General features: G+C 34.2%; 1 protein-coding gene across 1 annotated transcript in view; it reads left to right on the forward strand.

The window, feature by feature from the left end:
* The window catches only part of LOC118740387 (protein nubbin-like), a 47,240-nt gene that overhangs the window by 17,273 nt on the left and 10,254 nt on the right, over nt 1–19,713 (forward strand). The window contains exon 2 of the mRNA XM_036471899.1: nt 5,809–5,853. Coding sequence (XP_036327792.1) covers nt 5,809–5,853 — 45 coding nt within the window. The remainder of the gene's footprint in view (nt 1–5,808; nt 5,854–19,713) is intronic.

A 19,713-nucleotide genomic window follows, 5' to 3' on the forward strand; every position in this document is an offset into this window, starting at 1 on the left:
AATATGAGTCAAATCGGATCACAAATAAAGTTTAGAGTACTAACTCGACTCCAGTGCCACCTGGCGTTTTAAGTTGTGAACTTAAACTATAAAGGGACCTACTCAAATACATAAAAAATGTCATTAAAATCGTTTCGTTCGTTTAGGAGGAGTTAAGCCACCAGAATAAGCCTTTTATATACTGACACTCTTCGGCATTTTTTTTCCATACAAAAAAACTATCACGCATTCGTTATACGGAGAAAATGCGCGACATCATCAGCGAAAAAAATTCGAAATCAACGGTAACTTATAGCCATTTAAAACTTGCACTTTATGATTCTGAAACTGAGTGAACTACAAAACTGCATACTTAAAACTTGGTGCGATTTGATGCAAAATTAACTATATTTCTTTAAAAAATTTACAAAAAAAACACGGTATTCTGGGTGTATTTATATTTACAGATAAGCAAAGGTTCAATATGTTTAAAAAGCGCCACGGCCCCTTTTCCAGTAGCCCCAAAATCTCTATACCAATTTCTAGGACACTACTAGAAACATTTCCAGAGATATGCGCTATGAGAAATTCGATATGTATGGGTGATGCCACTCTCCCTTAATATATCGAAAATCTGCAGTAGGTGGTACAGCCGTACGCGAGTTCACCTCTTATAAAAAAAGGAGATTCTCTTTATATAATTAGTGTCGGTAACACAGGGCAACACCGATTTTGATGCGGCAAATGTTAAAGTTTCCATCAGCTCCAGATTTTGAGAAAAATGTGGTGAAAGCGTCAAAAAAGCGCGTTTTTTGCAATATTTTAGCAGCTCTAGCAAGGACTTAAAAGGTGATAGAACCTTCCACTTAGGCTTAAATTAAAGCTAGAACTACGGACTACGATCCCTGAAAATACTATTCCTGCACCTTTCCCTGATGGTCACCTATACTGGAAACTTATGCAATTGAAAAAAAATGTGTAAAAATCACTGTTAGCTGTTCAACAAATGACTATAGGTGACCTTAGGGTCAAGGTGCAGGAATGGTATTTTTAGGGATTGAAGTCAGAAGTCCAGACCTTAATCTAAGCCTAAGTGGAAGGTTCTACCACCCTTTCCGTAATTGGGGTAGGTACTCAAACTTCCCAAAATCAGTGTTTCCTATTCAACAAATGACTATAAGTGACCATGAAGCAAAGGTGCAGGAATTTTGCAGGGATAGTAGTCGAGATCACAATTGATTACTCACCGCTGTCGGTACCATAAGCCATCAAATCCGTTTTGTTGTTCCATTCCATGAGCTCAATATGCTTTGAAATTTTGAGGCAAATGAACGCAAATTTTCAACATATCGCTAATTTAGTATGGATAGCGCGTATTTCACATTGTCGCTGAAATGCATAAAAACCACAACTAATTAAAATAATTTATTGTATAAAACGATGTGGGGACTTACATATAATATGATTCAATGAAATGCTTTAGAATCAATCATAAAGTGAACTTTGGATTTTTAGTTAGTTACGGCATTATGTATTTCAGCGACGATGTGAGTTACGCCCTTTCCATACTATACTAACGATGTATTGCATTCTAAGTCCAACTCCTGTTTAGATATTAATTTCGCCTTGAATTGATTCTTATTTGATTTGTGAACTTGGCTGTCAACTTTCTCACATCCGAATGTTGACAATGGATAGGTTTAGAACTATGAAACAAAAATTACAAAAAAAAATATTGGCTACAATTTGTCATTTTGTTTGCCGAAAATACGTTTTATCAGTGCACTTTCACAATATTCGCATTCGCAAAAGCATCCGCGAATGCGAATGCGAATGTTAAAATTAATGCGGAAGCTCCGCGGTTGCGAATATTCGAAACAACCCTGGTACATACATACATATGTACATGACAACATCTGTAGACATTTGTGCGTGTGCAAATGCAAAAAAATGTAAAATTTTGAAGCCACTAAAGCAGTCATAATTTTTGCAACATTGTTAGTTTTCGGCTTCGAAAAGCAAAACATTAATATTTTGACGTGCATCGAAAAGCAATTCGGAAAGCTCGTAAAAATGAAAAATGCTATTACTATTTACATAGTTGCATATTTAAATGCCTTATTGAATGATTCACAGTTATGTATTGACCTCTATGGGCCAACCCTTATATGTCCTGTTTGCATTTGTTTGTTATGCACTACAAGAAGGATATTAGTTGGTAGAAAATGTGTTGAACACAAATTATATTTTGGTTCATGGACCCTGCAGGAAATGTATCTAACGTTCATTTAACTTGAAGTTGATTAGGATGGTACTTAAGGTCAGTATTATCTGTATAATTTCTTTGAGGAAAGCTAACTATACATATTTGTTTGGCGAGACCGCAAAATAATCAATCTTCATTAGGTGTCAACTAACTTGTAACTAACTACGTTGTACATAAAATATCAATAAGAAAAATATATATAACATTTTTTTACTATTTTATTTATTTAAATAAGTAATTACTTTATTTAAACACATTTATTTCCATATTCTGCTGTAGGTGGTCTTATATTGTCATATAGCCTGTAAGCACATTGTTTATTGATTAATAAATGATATGGAAATTACTTTATTCATTTTATTTGTCCTGAATTCAAAAAAGTATTTGCAAAGTGCAGAAAAAACTGCATTAAAAGTAAATTTTTTATAAGGATATTTAAATAGGAGCTTGTTTAAAGAAAACCAACTCCCAATTACGTCTGCATGAATCCTACCTGACTTTAAAGCTAGCTTTAAGTTGGATTGTCATAGCTAATTAAAAGTGAGGTGTTAATCGAAATCTCGCAAAGAAGCTAAGAAGCTGGTTATTTGTTATGAATTGATCATTTTTTTCTGCAGGGTATGTCTTTGGGATTTTAATTTTCCAGCTTTTTCCGATCCCGATTTTCGGGATATCGTTATTATAATCTCGGGATTAGTTCCGGGATTTGGATATTCATTACTTTTTAACAACTTAAATCGAAAAAATTGCATCTATTTGTTTGAGAAGCTCTCCTACCATAAAATAAATAATAAATAAATGGGTTTTAAACCCACTTTTTATTTAAAGAGGCGTTTTTATTTTTTCTCTCTGACTTTTATTTTAAAGGACTTTGTAGTTTCAAAGACATGATAAATTCCAAAAACTATTTCAAGAATTAAATGCAAAGTAGAATAAATGGGTACTAAATGCAAGAGGAAATTTCGGTAGAATTAAAAACAAAAATAAAATTGTTTGGATTCACAAGGCCGAATAGGTAATTTTTAAGCTGCTACTGTTAGAAGAACGAAATACGAGGATGTTACCAAGTTTATATAAGCCCTTAACATATAACTGTTTCAAAAACAAATATTGCGAAATTTCAAGGATAAAATTTTAAAAAGACATTTTCAATATTTACCAGCCCTTCTGCACTATAAACTTGAATCTGTTTAAATTCTACAGGATTTCCTCATTCATTTTATACCGATACTTCTTCTCTAAGCACATTTGTCTGAATTTTTCAAATAATTTTTGAATTACTGACGTCGGAGAGAAAAACTAAAAACACAATTTTACTATATATGGCCCATGGTTTCGCGAATATATTGATATTTGTGTTTAAAATTTACTATCGCACGGTGTTATATGTACAATGAGCTAGACATATATGTATAAAAAATATTAATTATTAAATAATAAAAAAAATATAGCTAATACTAGTCAAGGAAAGGAGTTTCAATTATTTGCCAAGAATCCCGGGAGTTTTGGGACCTTAAAAAGGCCGGGATCCCGGGATTAACATTCCTAATATGTATTCGTGTATGCTAATACCTAAAATTATATATGTACATATATACTTTTGCAAATGCCACGACACCCAAAAAACGACATGATCCAAATCTTTATTTATTTTTAAGAAAATACACTTTGTCGAATTCTCGAATTTAGGAGTAAATGTTATTGATTTTGTATATAGTAATAATAACCCTGTCGGGAATTTTGCAGTCGACCTCTAAAATAGCCAACTTATTACGACTAACTTTTAATTGGCTTCAAAATCATGCAGGGCTCAATCGAGGGGATATGTATGTATGTAAAATTGTTTCACAATTTTCTCTTTCGAAAAAAAACTTGTGTTCCAAAATAGAAAATTTAAAACAATTACATGTGTGTGTACATTTATTGCCATTGTGTTCTTTATTGAAAGCGAGAAAACATGAATTTTGGCTATTTTATTCCCTGTAGGAAACTCAACTAACTATAAATGCACTATAAGTCAAGAATGATAGAATACAAGAATGCGCATTCTTGCGGGTGATGACGTTAAGATAGCAACGAATAGGAAAGAGTAATTGGAGATGGAGGAGAGAGAGAGTGTTAACTGTCAAACCATGCAGGTCGCCATATCTATATACATGTAAACATCTCTGCATACATACAAACAGTTTGCTAAAATGACGTCACACTAACAACTTATTCTGTCAAATTCGCCAAGAACAAAGTAGCGGTACTGCTGATTGCGCCACCTCTGTCTCCCTACATCTTGACTATAAGTTATAGTTATTTTTCAACTAGGGGTGACTTCGCTTCGACTACTTTACGATACATTCAACTGATTACTTTTACGTGATGATGTCGCAAAAAAAGTAAGTTTGTTTTCAGCTAACTACAAACCGGTTTCTAATAAGTTAAAATTGGCGTGCAAATATGTTAGCGTTAGGCCGAGCTTCTCCTCCGATTTGTGGCGTGCGCCTTGATGTTGTCACACAATGCGGACAAGCTGTTTTTCATGGCAGAAATACACTTGGGGGTTTGCCATTGCCTGCCGAGGGGAGGCCGCTGTTAAGAAAAGAAATGTTTCTATATTTTTTGCGATGTTGCTTTGACCAGGGCTTGAACCCAGGCCTTGCGGAGCGGTAGCGAACGTTGCTAACCACTACACCACAAAAGGAGTTATTTTTCCAATTTTTCCCATGAAAATGCTGTAGATCTAAAAACTTCTGCTAAAACTGTATACCCTCCTCTTTGTATGACAACATATCTTACAAGACACGTCAGAGGTTAAAATACAAACTTCATATTGTGCATATCGATGGTTCTATGCAATAATGACACAACTAAAAACTAAAAAAAAACCTTACTGCTACTGTTCAGTGATTCATGTCTGTAATCCTGGTTTTATCCATGTCTAACCCGAACTAAATACTAGACATGGATTTGAGACATGAGGCCACAAACAGTAGTAATCTTTTTCTTTTTTTGCAGTCAGGTATTGCAAAGCACCATCGCGATGCATCGATACGTTAGTAAAATAAATTTTATGTTTTTTAAAACTTAAGAGTGTAGTTTTTTAATATTTTAAAAAATTAGCAATAAAATGTCCATATACATATTGCAAGAATGCAAAATCTTGTACACTCAAAAAAAGTTGTCGTTAGGACGATGCTATTTAGCCATCAACGTGAAACTTTCGCGTAAATATCTATCTATTTTTCCTCATTAATCATCTTATATAAATGATAGCTTTCGTTGTTGCATTGAAACCAAAAAGACTATACTGGTCTCAATTTGTTATTGCTAGGGGTAAAACTGTGTGTTGAGATCTAATATCAATCCACGTTTTATATTAGGTATTAATTAATTATTGTATTGTTACCAAAAATTATATTGTTTAAAGTTTCATTTCAACACAACGCGTATTAAACCAATAGTGATACACTGTTTTTTGAGTGTATATACATATAATTACAAATATACACAGTTACAAATACAAATACTATAAATGCAAATTGTTCATTTTGGATTTTCCTCTCCTTTTTCAGATATCAGTCGTTTGACTCGATCGCCATCGCCCCTGCAATATGCTGGTAAGTATTTGACAAGTTTCAGAGTGCCATCGAAAAATATACTTTTGTATGTATGTATGTGCCTGCGTATCTATGGATGTGAAGTAAAACGATAGCATAAATTTAAAAATTATATAAGAGCATTTTAGTTTAAATCTATTAATTATATTCTAGCGTGTCTCAGTCCTTTATCCACAAAAGCGACTATAACTTCTTTTTTTTTATATTCCAAATAGTTAGTGTGGCACCTTTCTGAAATCTCCAATAACCCTGCTTTGATAACCCTACTGAAAATTGCTGGGAAGATAACCATACATCTATGAGACGTATCATGGGTTGCTTGCCCTACTTTTATGATAAAGCGCTCAAAGTTTTTCATGTATTTTATATGGAAAAAAAACTTTTCGTAGAAATGGTATAAAGTTCTTGAAAATCAATATTTTTCGATCGGAAAACTGTGGTTCCCCCACTGTATTTCCGCCACATATAGCCAAATTTCGGGAAGAAAATACGAAAAAGTTAAAAATCACAAAATTGTCCTAATTTTATAATAGAGCTTATACAACTGGAAAACTATCGATAGTCGTGGCCATCGATAGTTTCGATAGTACTATCGATAGTTTTAATAAAAAAGTCAAAAAGATGTTTTCGATAGTCAAAAACCATTGATACTATCGATAGTTTTCCAGCTCTAACAAATAAATTTTGGTCCCGAATAGCGACGGTTAAGGCATGTCGTACTGGGGGTAAAATTCAGATTCCTCTATGGAGACTCGAAGATATCATATATAAATTTTGGCCCCGATTGAAGTTGGTTAAGGCGCGCCGCAGCTATGTACCACCGCTGTCAAACTATTTTTTCACGTATCCTATTATTATGGCGGTCACAGAGCTACACCACGACTTTGGTTGTGACCAGCTTAGATGTATTTATATATTTTTCGAGAAACAGATAAGGTTCTTCCTCTGCTTTTATGACAAACTCATACAAATGCATGATGTCGCTGAAGATAAAAATGAACAATTTACAGCTGTGGTCGTCTTTTTCAATGTGTTGAGACTATAAGAATTTTTAAAACATAATACAAAAAAATCGCTCCGAGATTTACAAACATTTAAAAGATGTTTAACATACAGGCTTTTACATAAAGTATTTTACATAACTCAAAACGAAAACATGAAGTAAAACATGAAACCAGCAAATGTATCGCTAAACGATAGATAATTTTTACTTTTACAGTTTTATGAGTGGGTCACATTCGTATTAAAATGCAAAATGATAATTAGTTCTGTAAAGTTATTTTCTTTCCCCATTGGTATCTGCAGGTAAAAATTATCCAAGAACCTGATTTGTGGGACTGTAGGGGTTGTAGTCGAGCCGCCATATTGGGAAAAATTTGTGGTTTCTTTAAATAGCTATATTGCACACTCATACAAAAAGTTCTGTGTTGTCAAGGCAAATTGGAACCTGAAAGGGCCCTACAAATGTTTGGCTCTCTTAAGGTGCAGACACATACATATGTATGTATGTACATAAGCATATTTTTTGTTTTGTGCAATTGTAAGAAGGTTAAAAGTTCTAAATTTTTTTAGAAGTAAAAAATTAATATTAAAAACTTAAAATATTTAAATTACAAAAGCAGCAACGATGCATGGTATACTAATGTAAATATATAAACATGCATATACATACTCTGCTGTGGACATTTAAATACGTGCGTGGTAAATTTAAGTGTGAAAATATTATTTTTAAATACGAACACTTTTAAGCAAATATATAGTACTCATTTTCACTATACATGCAAGTACTCTACCATGAGCAATGAAAGAGATATGCAGCATGAAAAATTCGATTTGTATGGGAGGTGCCAAGCTCCCTTTTCCAATAGATAATATCTATTTTTTCCATAATAATATTAGTATGGATAATATCATATGTATCCATACTAAGTTCTAGGACTTTATTATCAACACTTCCAAAGATATGCATTCGGTTTGTAATAGAGGTGCCACGGTCCCTTTATATATACAAAAGAAGGAAGAAAAAAGTTTTCAAAAAGTGAGCCATTACAAAAACTAATCTGGGCTGACATTTGCGTAATACGAAGCTTTGTCTGCGGATTTATGAGACAGTTAAAGAGGTATGCAGCGCTTTTGAAATTAACCTGGCCGAGTATGTATTGTAAACTAAGACAGCTACTTTATAATAATAGGGGACTCTGAGTGGTGGGCGAAAGGGAAGTAAACCGCTGAGAGGAATCGATTTTAATTTACGATTTTAATTTGGTTGATTTTTCAAGACAACTAATGCTTGATTTCCACTAGGCATTAAATGGTAAATGACAAAGTTGGGCATTAAAAAATAATCATGTCATTACGTTAAAAAGATAGCCATTAAGTTCATTTCCCCATGACATTTTTTTTAAATGGCATAAATTTTTTTGTCATTTCAATGCCTAGTGGAAATTCGGCATAACAATAAATTTTAAATTAGAATTAGTAAAAAAGTGTATGTAAAAACGAAACATACTCGAACGATGTTATGCATTTTAAAACATTTTTCATTGTAGATCTTGAGTTTCTATATTTTGCAATATAATTTTTGTATTTAATGTTTTTTTTTTTTTTTTTACGGCAAAACACGAATTTCCGAAGCTTACCAATGATATCCAAGGTTAAGAACAACCCTTGTTTGCCAGAAAAAATTTCTATGTACATACAAATGTATGTATGTATATATATGTGATTTGATGTATGTAGAACAAGTGTTATGATGAATGCAAAGAGTACATTGCTACTTAAATCGCTGCCAAAAAGAAAAAAAAACATCTAAAATAACTGGGATAGAACGACAACACACCTAATTAGCATTAGCCGGTGCCAGCATATGCAGTCAGGCGTTGTTATATCTATTATGCATGCGTACATACTTACATACGTATGTATGTGCGAACTATATAAATGTATATGAACATATGCACGTCTGAACTAAATTTTAACTATATAAAATTTATAAGTAATTTTCTTTCGCTCACTTTGGATTCCCTATTCTCTTCATCACCTCATCTCGTTTCGACGCCGCGAGGACAACAAAGCATGCTGATGTGTGATAAATTTACGATTTGTCTGTTCAATCCGCACCATATGAAAATGGTAAACAGACCTTCTGTCGTTGGAAAACATCTGCTTTAATACACACTCGTATCAAATAGGACATACATAGTTATTGGGCGAGAAACAGACTTTGTGAAGGTTCAAATAAAATCGAAATGAATCAATTTTTGTAACTCATATTGTTTTCGACAATGAATGGATATAGATATATACATATGTATATGTATTGTACCCACATATGTACATATGTGCATACTAATTTTATAGTATTAGTTTTGTGTGCAACACACGCAGATGTGCATACATACTTTTGAGTATTTACTGACTTTTCAACCCTTGCTTAGAGTACCTAATACAAGGCACACGCGAGTATTCATACATTGTTATAAATACGTTTACAAACAAACATACAATTTTAAAGCAGGGAAAGGGTATATTGGCTGGACTCTTATTTACCGGCTCTATTAATGTCGTAAGAGCCACGCGTCTTTCGCACTTTCCATTTCAAATCGCTCCCAAAAGTAATGTTGCACCAATGTCTTAACTTAATTTGCCTTTAAGGTTTCAATATAACGCGCATATATACATACTAGGGATGCCAAAATATCAGGAAAATTAGGATCCCGGGATTTCGGGATATTTTTTAGGTAATCCCGGGATTCAAATTGAGTATGGAGTTTTGCTTTGCTTTAAACAGGCAAAATGTTGTATTCAAAGTTTTGCGAAATACTTGAAGAAAATGGCTATACGAAGTGTTTTCCTCTGCTGTACAATTTTTAAATTGGGACCTAGCACCCTTGCACTTTACGCTAGCGATATTTATTAAATCAGACAAATTTTAAAGTAAAACTTTTTTTTAATTGTTTTCAAAAAACCATGTGATTGAGGAACGTATACATCACAAATAATAATTTAAATACCAGGTACTTTTGAAAGTAACGATAAATAAAAAAACGTAAAACAAAACAAGTAAGAAAGTCTAAGTTCGGGCGGAGCCGAACATTAAATACCCGGCGCAAGAATTAAATATATGTTTTTTCACCCTTCCGAAACCTTCCGCTAGATGGTAAGCCGAGGTGCATCAATTTTGAGTAAATTAGCGTCCTTCAATTTCGAAATATTGAAGTTTCAAGCATTTCTTAAATTTACCGTTATATGAGAATCGGCCGTTATTTTAGTCCGATTTCAACAATTTTCAACGTTTTGCTAACACGTGGCAAGTACAATAACCATACCGAGTTTGGTACAAATTGGTAGAACGGTTACCGATATACTTATATGTGATCATAAGTGGGCGGTGCCACGCCCATTTTCCAAATTCTTACCATAAACGTATTTCTTGGTAAAGAATTGTTGCAAGTATCAATTTTGAATAAATTAGCTTCAATATTTAATGATTTATCGAAGATTTTGTATTTCTCTAAATTACCGTTATATGGGATGTGGGCGTGGTTATTGTCCGATTTTAAAAAGTTTCGGCGGTTTTTTATGCTGTACCAAGGCCAACAACTGTGCCAAGTTTGGAAGAAATTGGTGCAGCGGTTACCAAGATATACACATGTAACCACAAGTGGGCGTGGCTACGCCCATTTTCCAAAAATTTATAATATTCTTATTTTTCGTCTAAAACTTATTATAAATATCAATTTTGAGTGAATTACCGTTATATGGGAAGTAGGCGTGGTTATTGAGCGATTTTAAAAATTTTCGGCCATTTGGTATGTTATGCGAAGGCCAACAACTATGCCAAGGTTGGAAGAAATTGGTGCAGCGGTTACCAAGATATACACATGTAACCATAAGTGGGCGTGGATACGCCCATTTTCAAAAATTTATAATATTCTTATTTTTCGTCTAAAAATTATTGTAAATATTAATTTTGAGTGAATTATCTTCAGTAGTTACTAAAATATCGCAGTTTTCGTATTTCTGGAAATTACCGTTATATGGGAAGTGGGCGTGGTTAAAGTCCGATTTCGCCCATTTTCAATACCAACCTACCTTAGATTAAGGGAAACCTACATACCAAATTTCGTTGATATATCTCAATTTTTGCTCGAGTTATCGTGTACACGGACAGACGGACAGACAGACATGGCTTAATCGATTTCTTTTTTCATCCTGATCATTTATGTATACATTTGTCTATATCTATCTCGATTCGTTTTGGCTGTTACAAACAACCGTTATGTGAACAAAATTAATATACCCTTGTGCACAAGTGCGCTCGGGTATAAATATACAAAAACAATTTCTCTAAACATGTCTATTCTACTCTATAAAGAAATGACGAATGGAGAATTTTTTGCCATTTTTTTCGCAATTTACTAGACATTTTGAGGGTGTACGAGTCAAACGGATCTCATAATCGGATTCAGCGGGTCGAAATACATGTTGGTAGGTGGGTCTGGTTAAAAACACAGACCCCTTTTTTCCGGTGTTGTTATTATTGCACTTAAAATGTTTTCATAAGAGCAGCAAAGCATTCAAAGCGGAGTCTTCGAAGCGTGACCTGCAGTTTTTACATACAAAACCTACTGATGAAAAACATATTTCGGCATCAACACTTTTAGGCTGATCTGCCAAAAGGTAGACATAATCCATTTGAAGATAATGACCCCTATCTCCTCCATTACAAAATATTTGAACTTATTTTACCAGCACGTTTCTCTTTTTTCGATTTGAGGAAGTTTTGAGTAGATTGATCTAAAAAAATATCTAACTTTTCCTTAAAAATCTCTGTTTCGTTTACATTAGCGACGCTATGCGTAAATTCATTGAAATCTTCTTCAAAAAAGGCTCAGACTGCAATTTAAAAGTACAGTTTCAAGCTTTTGGTTAATTGCAGTCAAAACGGCATTTTACAAAAATCATACTTCAAAATTCATAAACAAATTCTTACTATCAATTCGATATTTCAAAATTTTCGGGATCCCGGGACTAATGCAAGCAAATCCCGGGATTTCCGGGACGTCAAAAACACCGGGATCCCGGGATTGGCATCCCTATTACATACATATGGATGTGTCACTGTATGTATGTATGTACATACATAAATGATGATGAAATTTTGGACTGCTTAGAAGATGATCTCGTGAAGAAACTATGTATTTAGACAGATTAAACAACTTTTTTTCCGTTAATAAATTTTTACCTGACTTTTTCTTTGCATTGCTGAAAACGATTTGATGTCCTAATTAATGCCGTGTTTCCGTAGACCGCGTTAATTTTAACAAAGGTGAAAAAATGTACTCTGTCTCAAAAAATGTAGTCACCCTTCCAATATCCACTTATTTTGATCATAATTTTTTTAGATTCAAAAGTTTCTAAAGAAAATAAAAACAATAATTTATTAATCTATTGAGTGCTTTATTAAGGGTAACTTAGGCATTTTTGTTGTGCCATAATTTTGTGAATTTTATTACTACTTTTATTATTACTATAATTATAATATATATGTACATAAGTATATCAATTATAATTGATGGAACTTAGGGGCGGGCCTGAGCCTCCCAGGAAATGCCAAACTTTCAAGTTTTTTCCTATGTATATGCTATATATAAAATCGTATACTCAATGCTAATAAAATAATTTGTAAATTTTCATAATTGAAAATGTGAATATGTGGATTATCCGGTTCTGTTTCAAGTTATTCTTGCTAACTTCAAAGTAATTCAATTTAAGAAGGGTAAAAAACTGGCTGTAGTCGACAATGAGCGAAAATGGATTGAACGGTAAACTAATTGATTGAACGGTAAACCCCCTCCCCTCCACCTATTATCCACCACGTAGTCTATGGCTTTGGGTATTGCAAATACCTCAGCCTGGAAGACCTAAACATATTCCCCAAAAGAAAAAGTGAAGCTTATCCCCATTAACTTCGAAAAAATACTCCAGACTGAGTCAGTTTTGGAGCCATTAGTGAAGATTCGCAGCATTCCCCTCAGGGAACTCTGTCTCTCTAGAATCCCATCAACAAAGGTAATGGTGGCGTACTATGCTGTAGCATTGAAAAGACACAAGTGCTCAAATATCTGCCGCCGGCAATTTCCGCATCGCCTCACTCAGTGTTATACCAACATCCTTCCTTTTAGTCTGCAGGTGGCCTTTCAGGCTCCCCCATGTATGATATCACAAAGTGACGGTAAGTTCACCAGTGCGTCAAGAGCACTATACACCACTCAAAAAAATGTGAGATAAATAAATAGGCTATCAAGCAACCATTTTGGTTCTTTACTATCGAAACCAGATAAATTTTCGTGGACCCCCATATTTGTTCACGCTAACGTAGACCCCTGTCGAGTCCCCCGCAGACCTGGACCACTTTGGAAATCATTCTAGTATACGGAAAATTTTATTTTTTATATTTTTATTTAGAATAACGTCTTGTCCGGCTATTTGGTATACAAGTATGTATGTAGAGCTATGAATGTAAAAAATACATTGGGTTTTAGTTGAGATATTCGCGTTTGACCACTATGTTCTGTAAATTTCGCAGTACAGCAAAGCTTTTGCCATTCACTTGGGAGTGGCCAGAAGTGATTTGTTTGCTTACGGTTCAAATCGCAGCTCAATTCGTCCGGATATTTATATCCACGTATTCCCTGTGTAGCGACCAAATACCCTAATGCTAATGTGACAAGACGTATAACCCCGCGGGCGCTGGGTTTGGGTCCCTGCACGTTAAAACCCTACCCAATGAAAAAACCATGCCTCGAATGATACCCCCTTCTTTTGATGACGATCACGGCAAACGTAGAAAGGACTATGATTTGAGGGTATGCACCTGGAATATCCGGACCCTTAATAGGGATGGTGCCTCTGCCCGGTTGTTTGATGTCCTCGGGGAAAATAAAGACTGACAGCACCGACATCCATGAAATGCGATGGACGGGGCAAGGCAAGGTAAGCGTGACCGATTTGTCTCATGTTCGAGGTATAAATATATTGGTAAAGGTAGGGGCAATGTCTACTATTGCACAAATAGAGCTGCAAGGTGGCGCTGGAGTCGAGTTATTGGTAAAAATCGTCAAGTGAAGTCAATCGGAGACACCAAGGATCCAAGTTAAATTACCAATGTTAAATCAATCACCAGAACGATTGCGGTCCTTGCTTTACGGCGACTAAACAGAATAAAGACAATTCTTGATAAATGCCTACAAACACAATTGTAACACTTCCAAGTTATTTCGTCTGAAATAAGTCTATGTATAGTGGATTTCTGTGGACTAATGATACTCCGTCATTTTGAAATTGCCACAAATTGTACTATACAGATTCAAGGACGATTCACCATCGGACCAGATAATTGTAGCCACAAGAACTTCTTCACGGACATAACGCTTTCATGAGGTTATTTCAGACGGCAATGGAGGATATGCCTTCTGACGACCACAAAACCAAACGTGAACGTAATTGTTCGTAAAAACGTTGGACCAAATGTTTAAATAAAAAATTAATTTTGGGCAGGACGACGTTCGCAAGGACTGCTAGTAATAACATATAAACCGATTTGTTTTTTTTTTTTAACTCGTAACTTCAATTCCAGTTCTGCTTAGACACAAAAGTTTAAAACCAAAGGTTTGTCTCTACGGGAAAGCATTGGTGTTATTGAAGAGATTTAAAATGATTAACTAAAATGGAGTATAACAAATATTTGAAAACAATTAAATTCAGTCTTGAAAATAAATTAAGGATTCATATCTTAGTGTAATATAATCCGCATTATTTTTAATAATAGTATAAAAGTGACAACTAATTCGATGAATTAACACTACTGGAAATATGAATATTTCGAATAAAAAACAGAACATTAAACCGTACTTAGACTTTTGGTTGCTTTTCGAGCATATTTGGAAGCATATTTACTAATGTTTTAATGTTTATTTAAGCGCTTAAATTTGCTTTTTTCTGCTTATTTTCTTCGGTCCTGCTCATCACACATCACTTTAACTGAAACACCACTTTTTAGTTTTTCCAGAATACTAGTTAATCAAAGAAATGGAAAAAGTTCAAATTTTGTGTGCGTGGCATGCATAAACACAGAAAGTTGTAGGCAATGAGGTTAAATTGTTTTGAAGTTGCTTTTATAAAGGTTACAATGTTTTGTTTTAGAGACTTGCATTAATCAAGGCGTTGCACGTATTGAGGGTTGCAGTTACCGTGTACGCACTGTATATATTTTTCATCGGATAAACAGAAATTAAGTTACGAACAATTATAAAGCTCAAAAAGTACGAAAAACGCGTTTTTATACCTTAAGTCCAGATTGGGAGGGGGTATTCAAAATTCTAGTACAGTGAGAGGAAAAAATTTTAGAATTAAAAACAAAGTGCTACATTAAAAAAAAAATACGCATATGAAAGATCACCATCCCAACTCGTTTTAAATTTGAGTATGTACGTTATAAAATATGTCGTTGTGAAGTGCACAGATACCTTTTCGTAATTAAGAAGGAAAGAAAAATTAATTTTATATTCCGTCTGATAGTAATTGAACCCGACCCCTCTTGGCAGCAACCAATTGTATCAAGCGTCTTTGCACACTCAGCTACACCCTGCAAAAATCGTTGGACCATGTAGTCTATGTGTGGTATATTGGAGTACTTACAAAAGTGTTCCTCTGTCAGGCTGTAGCGGACCACCTCGTGTCTCTGTACCAGCTTATTGTTACCCGATCACTGCTCGTGTTTTAACGAAATGTGATTGAAGTTGAGCATTTGAAAGCTTTTAGCTGTTAGCTCCCAGCATGTTCGGGTTCCGTCAGAAGCAAAATGTAATTTTTAATTTTTGTTTTTGGTTTTTATTAATTTCGAAAAAGCATCTGTGAAGTGAAGAACAAGGGCGTGTACAAGCGAAAAAATATAACAACAATGCCATTGTTGATATGTTGGAGTAGTTTTGGGCTACTCTGATGTAATGCAGAGGTGGTCCTGCCCTAGGACATCGCAAAGTTAATTGGACCATATTTTTTATACTAATTGTGGTTAATTTTGGTGTACTTCTTGGTCCTTAGGGAGTACTGTTTACATGCATGCATGGAGTGGTCGCAATTTTTGCAGGGCTGCATGCTTTCTATACATATACTTTCCTAATTACATATGAAAAAGCATCTGAGACATTCAAAACGCCATCCGTGCAGTGAAAAATGCTCCATTTTAATACGGGCGTATTTGAATTGAATATTTCTATTATACGTCGTGTATGTATAATGGAAATATTAAATTTTGAACACTTTTCACTTGATTTAAATACGAACATTTTTAAATTGTAATCAAATAAAAAATTTGTATTTTTACAACGCGTTTTTTTCCTCGGTGAATATATTTTTATAAAAGTCGACAAAAGGTAAATAAATTCATATGTGGTACCTAAATAATAGGAGCTGAGAAAGGGGAGTACTACATATAAGGATTAGAGCGGACAAGACTGCGAGTCTGCCACTTGAATTTAGAGCGTATGTATGCATACATATAGGAACAAAATCTTCCACGAAAATAATGCACATACAAATAGATTAATAATTACAAACATGGAAACGGAAACGTACAGAAAACCACTTAAATTTTTATGCGTTTTCGCATCCAGAAAACGTTATAAAATGGTAATGTTATTTGAAACAATAATTGCATTTCGTTTGTTCAAGCTGAACATTTGAACGTAAACATCGTACGTAAACGGCAGTGGGTGAGCGTGCAGAGGAGTGTGCTAGTATTTGTTTAGCTTTGAGAAGGTGATGGGTTCAAATGCCATGAAAAACCATCTGTGAAGTGCAGGAAGAAAGCGTATTGAATGAAAAATTTAATCACAAAAATTCCAAAAAAACGTTAAAAACGTATCTGTTTCACAACCATTTTCGGTTTATTTTCGAATTTTTACTGGCTGGGTATGCAGGTATGAACCTTCCGCACTTAAAAAAAGCTCATCAGGACGATGCCTTTTAGTCATCAACGTGAAACTTTCGAGAATCTATTTTTTCGTCATCAATCAGCTTATCAAAATGGTAGCTTTCGTTGTTACATTGAAATATTTTTATACCCGAGCGCACTTGTGCACAAGGGTATGTTACATCACATAACGGTTGCTTGTAACAGCCAAAACAAATCGAGATAGATATAGAAAAATGTATACATAAATGCTCAGGATAAATAGAGAAGTCGATTAAGCCATGTCTGTCTGTTCGTCCGTCCGTGTGTACGATAACTCGAGCAAAAATTGATATATCTCAACGAAATTCGGTATGCAGGTTTCCCTTTATCCAAGATAGATTGGTATTGAAAATCGGCCAAATCGGGCTGTAACCACGCCCACTTCCCATATAACGGAATTTTCGAAAAATGCAAAAACTACGATATTTCAGTAAATATTGGATCCAAATTGTTGAAAATTAGTATGTGAAGTCGAATTTTGGTAAAAATAGTATTATTATAAAATTTTTGGAAAATGGGCGTGACCCCGCCCTCTTATGATGAAATGCTGTATCTCAGTAGCCGCTCCACCAATCCTTCCCAAAATCGGTATGAAATTGGGAAATAACCACGCCCACCTCCAATATAATGGCCATTTACAGAAACACGAATACTGTGATAAATCAGTAACTATTGAAGCTAATTGACTCAAAATCGATAATTACAATAACCACTTAGCACAAAATCGGATTGTTATAAATTTTTTGATCTCGACAACTGATTCATCAATTTCTACCAAACTTGGTGCACTCAATAACCTTGGTAAAAGGAAGAAAGTCGTTGAAAATTATTTCAATCGGACTAAAACTACACCCGCTTCGCGTATAACGGTAAATTTCAGACATCCGAAAACTCCTATATTTCAATAACTGAGGAAGCTAATTTACTCCAAGTTATTAGTTACAACAATCTCTTAACAATAAATAAGACTGCTATAGACTTATAGGAATTGGGCGTGTCACCGCCCACTTTATGACTACAAGGTGTATCTCGTTAGATTTCTACCAAACTTGGTTTAATTATTTCATTAACTCTAATTCAGCATATTATCGAAAAAGTTTGAAATCGGGAGAGACCCATGCAAGTGAAGTTTAGAGAAAGTTGAAACGACGATATTTGATACCGGCGCCGGGTATACACCCAGTGGGAAAATGTAATGTATAGTAATCGAAAAAATAATCAGTAAAACAACCCTTTTCACATTCGAAAATGCATTTTTTCCCCCCAGGTCGATGTTCTAAGAAAAGTGGGGTATTCAATTTTGCATTACCTAGTATCGAGAAATGATTGTGTTCTAGTATGAAATTTTTGGAACTTTTTGAATACATTAGAATGATGATTTCATAGTTAGCAGTAATATTATCATTACTACTCTTCCGACTACTTCCGACTTCTTTACTTGTTTGTAGTTACATTGAAACCAAAACGAATCAAAAAGTAAAACTTATGGTTTTCCTTATCAAATTAATAACCAAAATACAAATCTAATATTTTTCAATCCACTTTTTATACTATTAATGGTTATATTGAAATCGAAAAATTATACTGTTTAAAGTTTCATTTTAATGCAACGTGTATTAAACCAATAGTGATACTTTTTACAAGCTTTTATTTTTTAGTGCTATTACTAGTCGATTTGTCATGTCGTGGATTAGTTGGCTGGGCTGTCAAAGCAATCATTAAAAAAGCTTATAAATTTAAAACCAGATTTTTATGTTTATATGTACTTTATATGTATATGTAGGATCACATATAGGATGCACAAACACACATATGTACATGTGTATTCATGAAGTCTAATCCCATTTCGGTTGCCCATCGATTTAACGAGACAAACACTTACATATATGTACATATGTAAATATATTTGTAATTTGGTAGTATGTAAATTTAATATTCAATTGCCTCATTATTATTCATAACCCTATTTCGTGTATGAGGGGTCAAAAATTTGCAATTCACACTTGGCTGCATTTGGGGTTCCGCTGTGTGAATATGAGGATGACCAGCTGGTTTATCCTTTTTGAGTCTGAATTTGAACTTTTTGTAAATATTCCATATATATGTACATTGTGCACACATAAATACGTTTGAATGTTCATAAGTATATTTTTATGTGCGTACATCGACATTTAGTATGTAAAATGCAAAAATATACCGATACATTCCATATTGTGTAGAATTCATACATACATATGTATGCGCATATCTTCATTGGTTTTTTGCATTGCCCCACATGCAGAGATTTGGCAATTTTTGCTGCTATGTGATCAAATTTACATATTTTTTCAGCTTCGTTTACGAGTGCAGGCGCTCTTATGGAAACTGCATGCAAACCGGGCCACATGCTACTGACCAAACTGTGATTTTATGGGTATAAAAAAGGCAGTGGCGCTGGGAATACCGTGCCACATGCTAGATTTACAGAGTTTATAAATGCACAAATTTATATAAGACAAAAAAATAAAAATAAAATTATAAATTGTATAATTGAGCATTATTAAGGACAGTCTACTAAATTTTTAATAAAACTTATAAGCTAAAGCTTATCTAATTTTTTTCTAATTACCTAACCCCTCTCAGTTTGATAGTGTTTGAAGTGAAAAGCGCCACTGTCTTAACTTCTCCCAATATAAGAAATCTGCACATCATCTGAATACCAAATATTACACGTATCTACATCTAGATATGTGTTTACTTATGTATCTGTGTGTGTGTGTCAAGAAGGCAAACTTTTCCAAATGTCCAGCAACATATGGCAAAGGCATTCAGACCACAGTCGATTCAGTCAAGTAAGTCAT

Source organism: Rhagoletis pomonella, unplaced genomic scaffold, assembly GCF_013731165.1.
Source record: "Rhagoletis pomonella isolate Grant_MI unplaced genomic scaffold, Rhpom_1.0 Rhpom_scaffold_00006, whole genome shotgun sequence".
In the NCBI taxonomy this organism is placed as follows: domain Eukaryota; kingdom Metazoa; phylum Arthropoda; class Insecta; order Diptera; family Tephritidae; genus Rhagoletis; species Rhagoletis pomonella.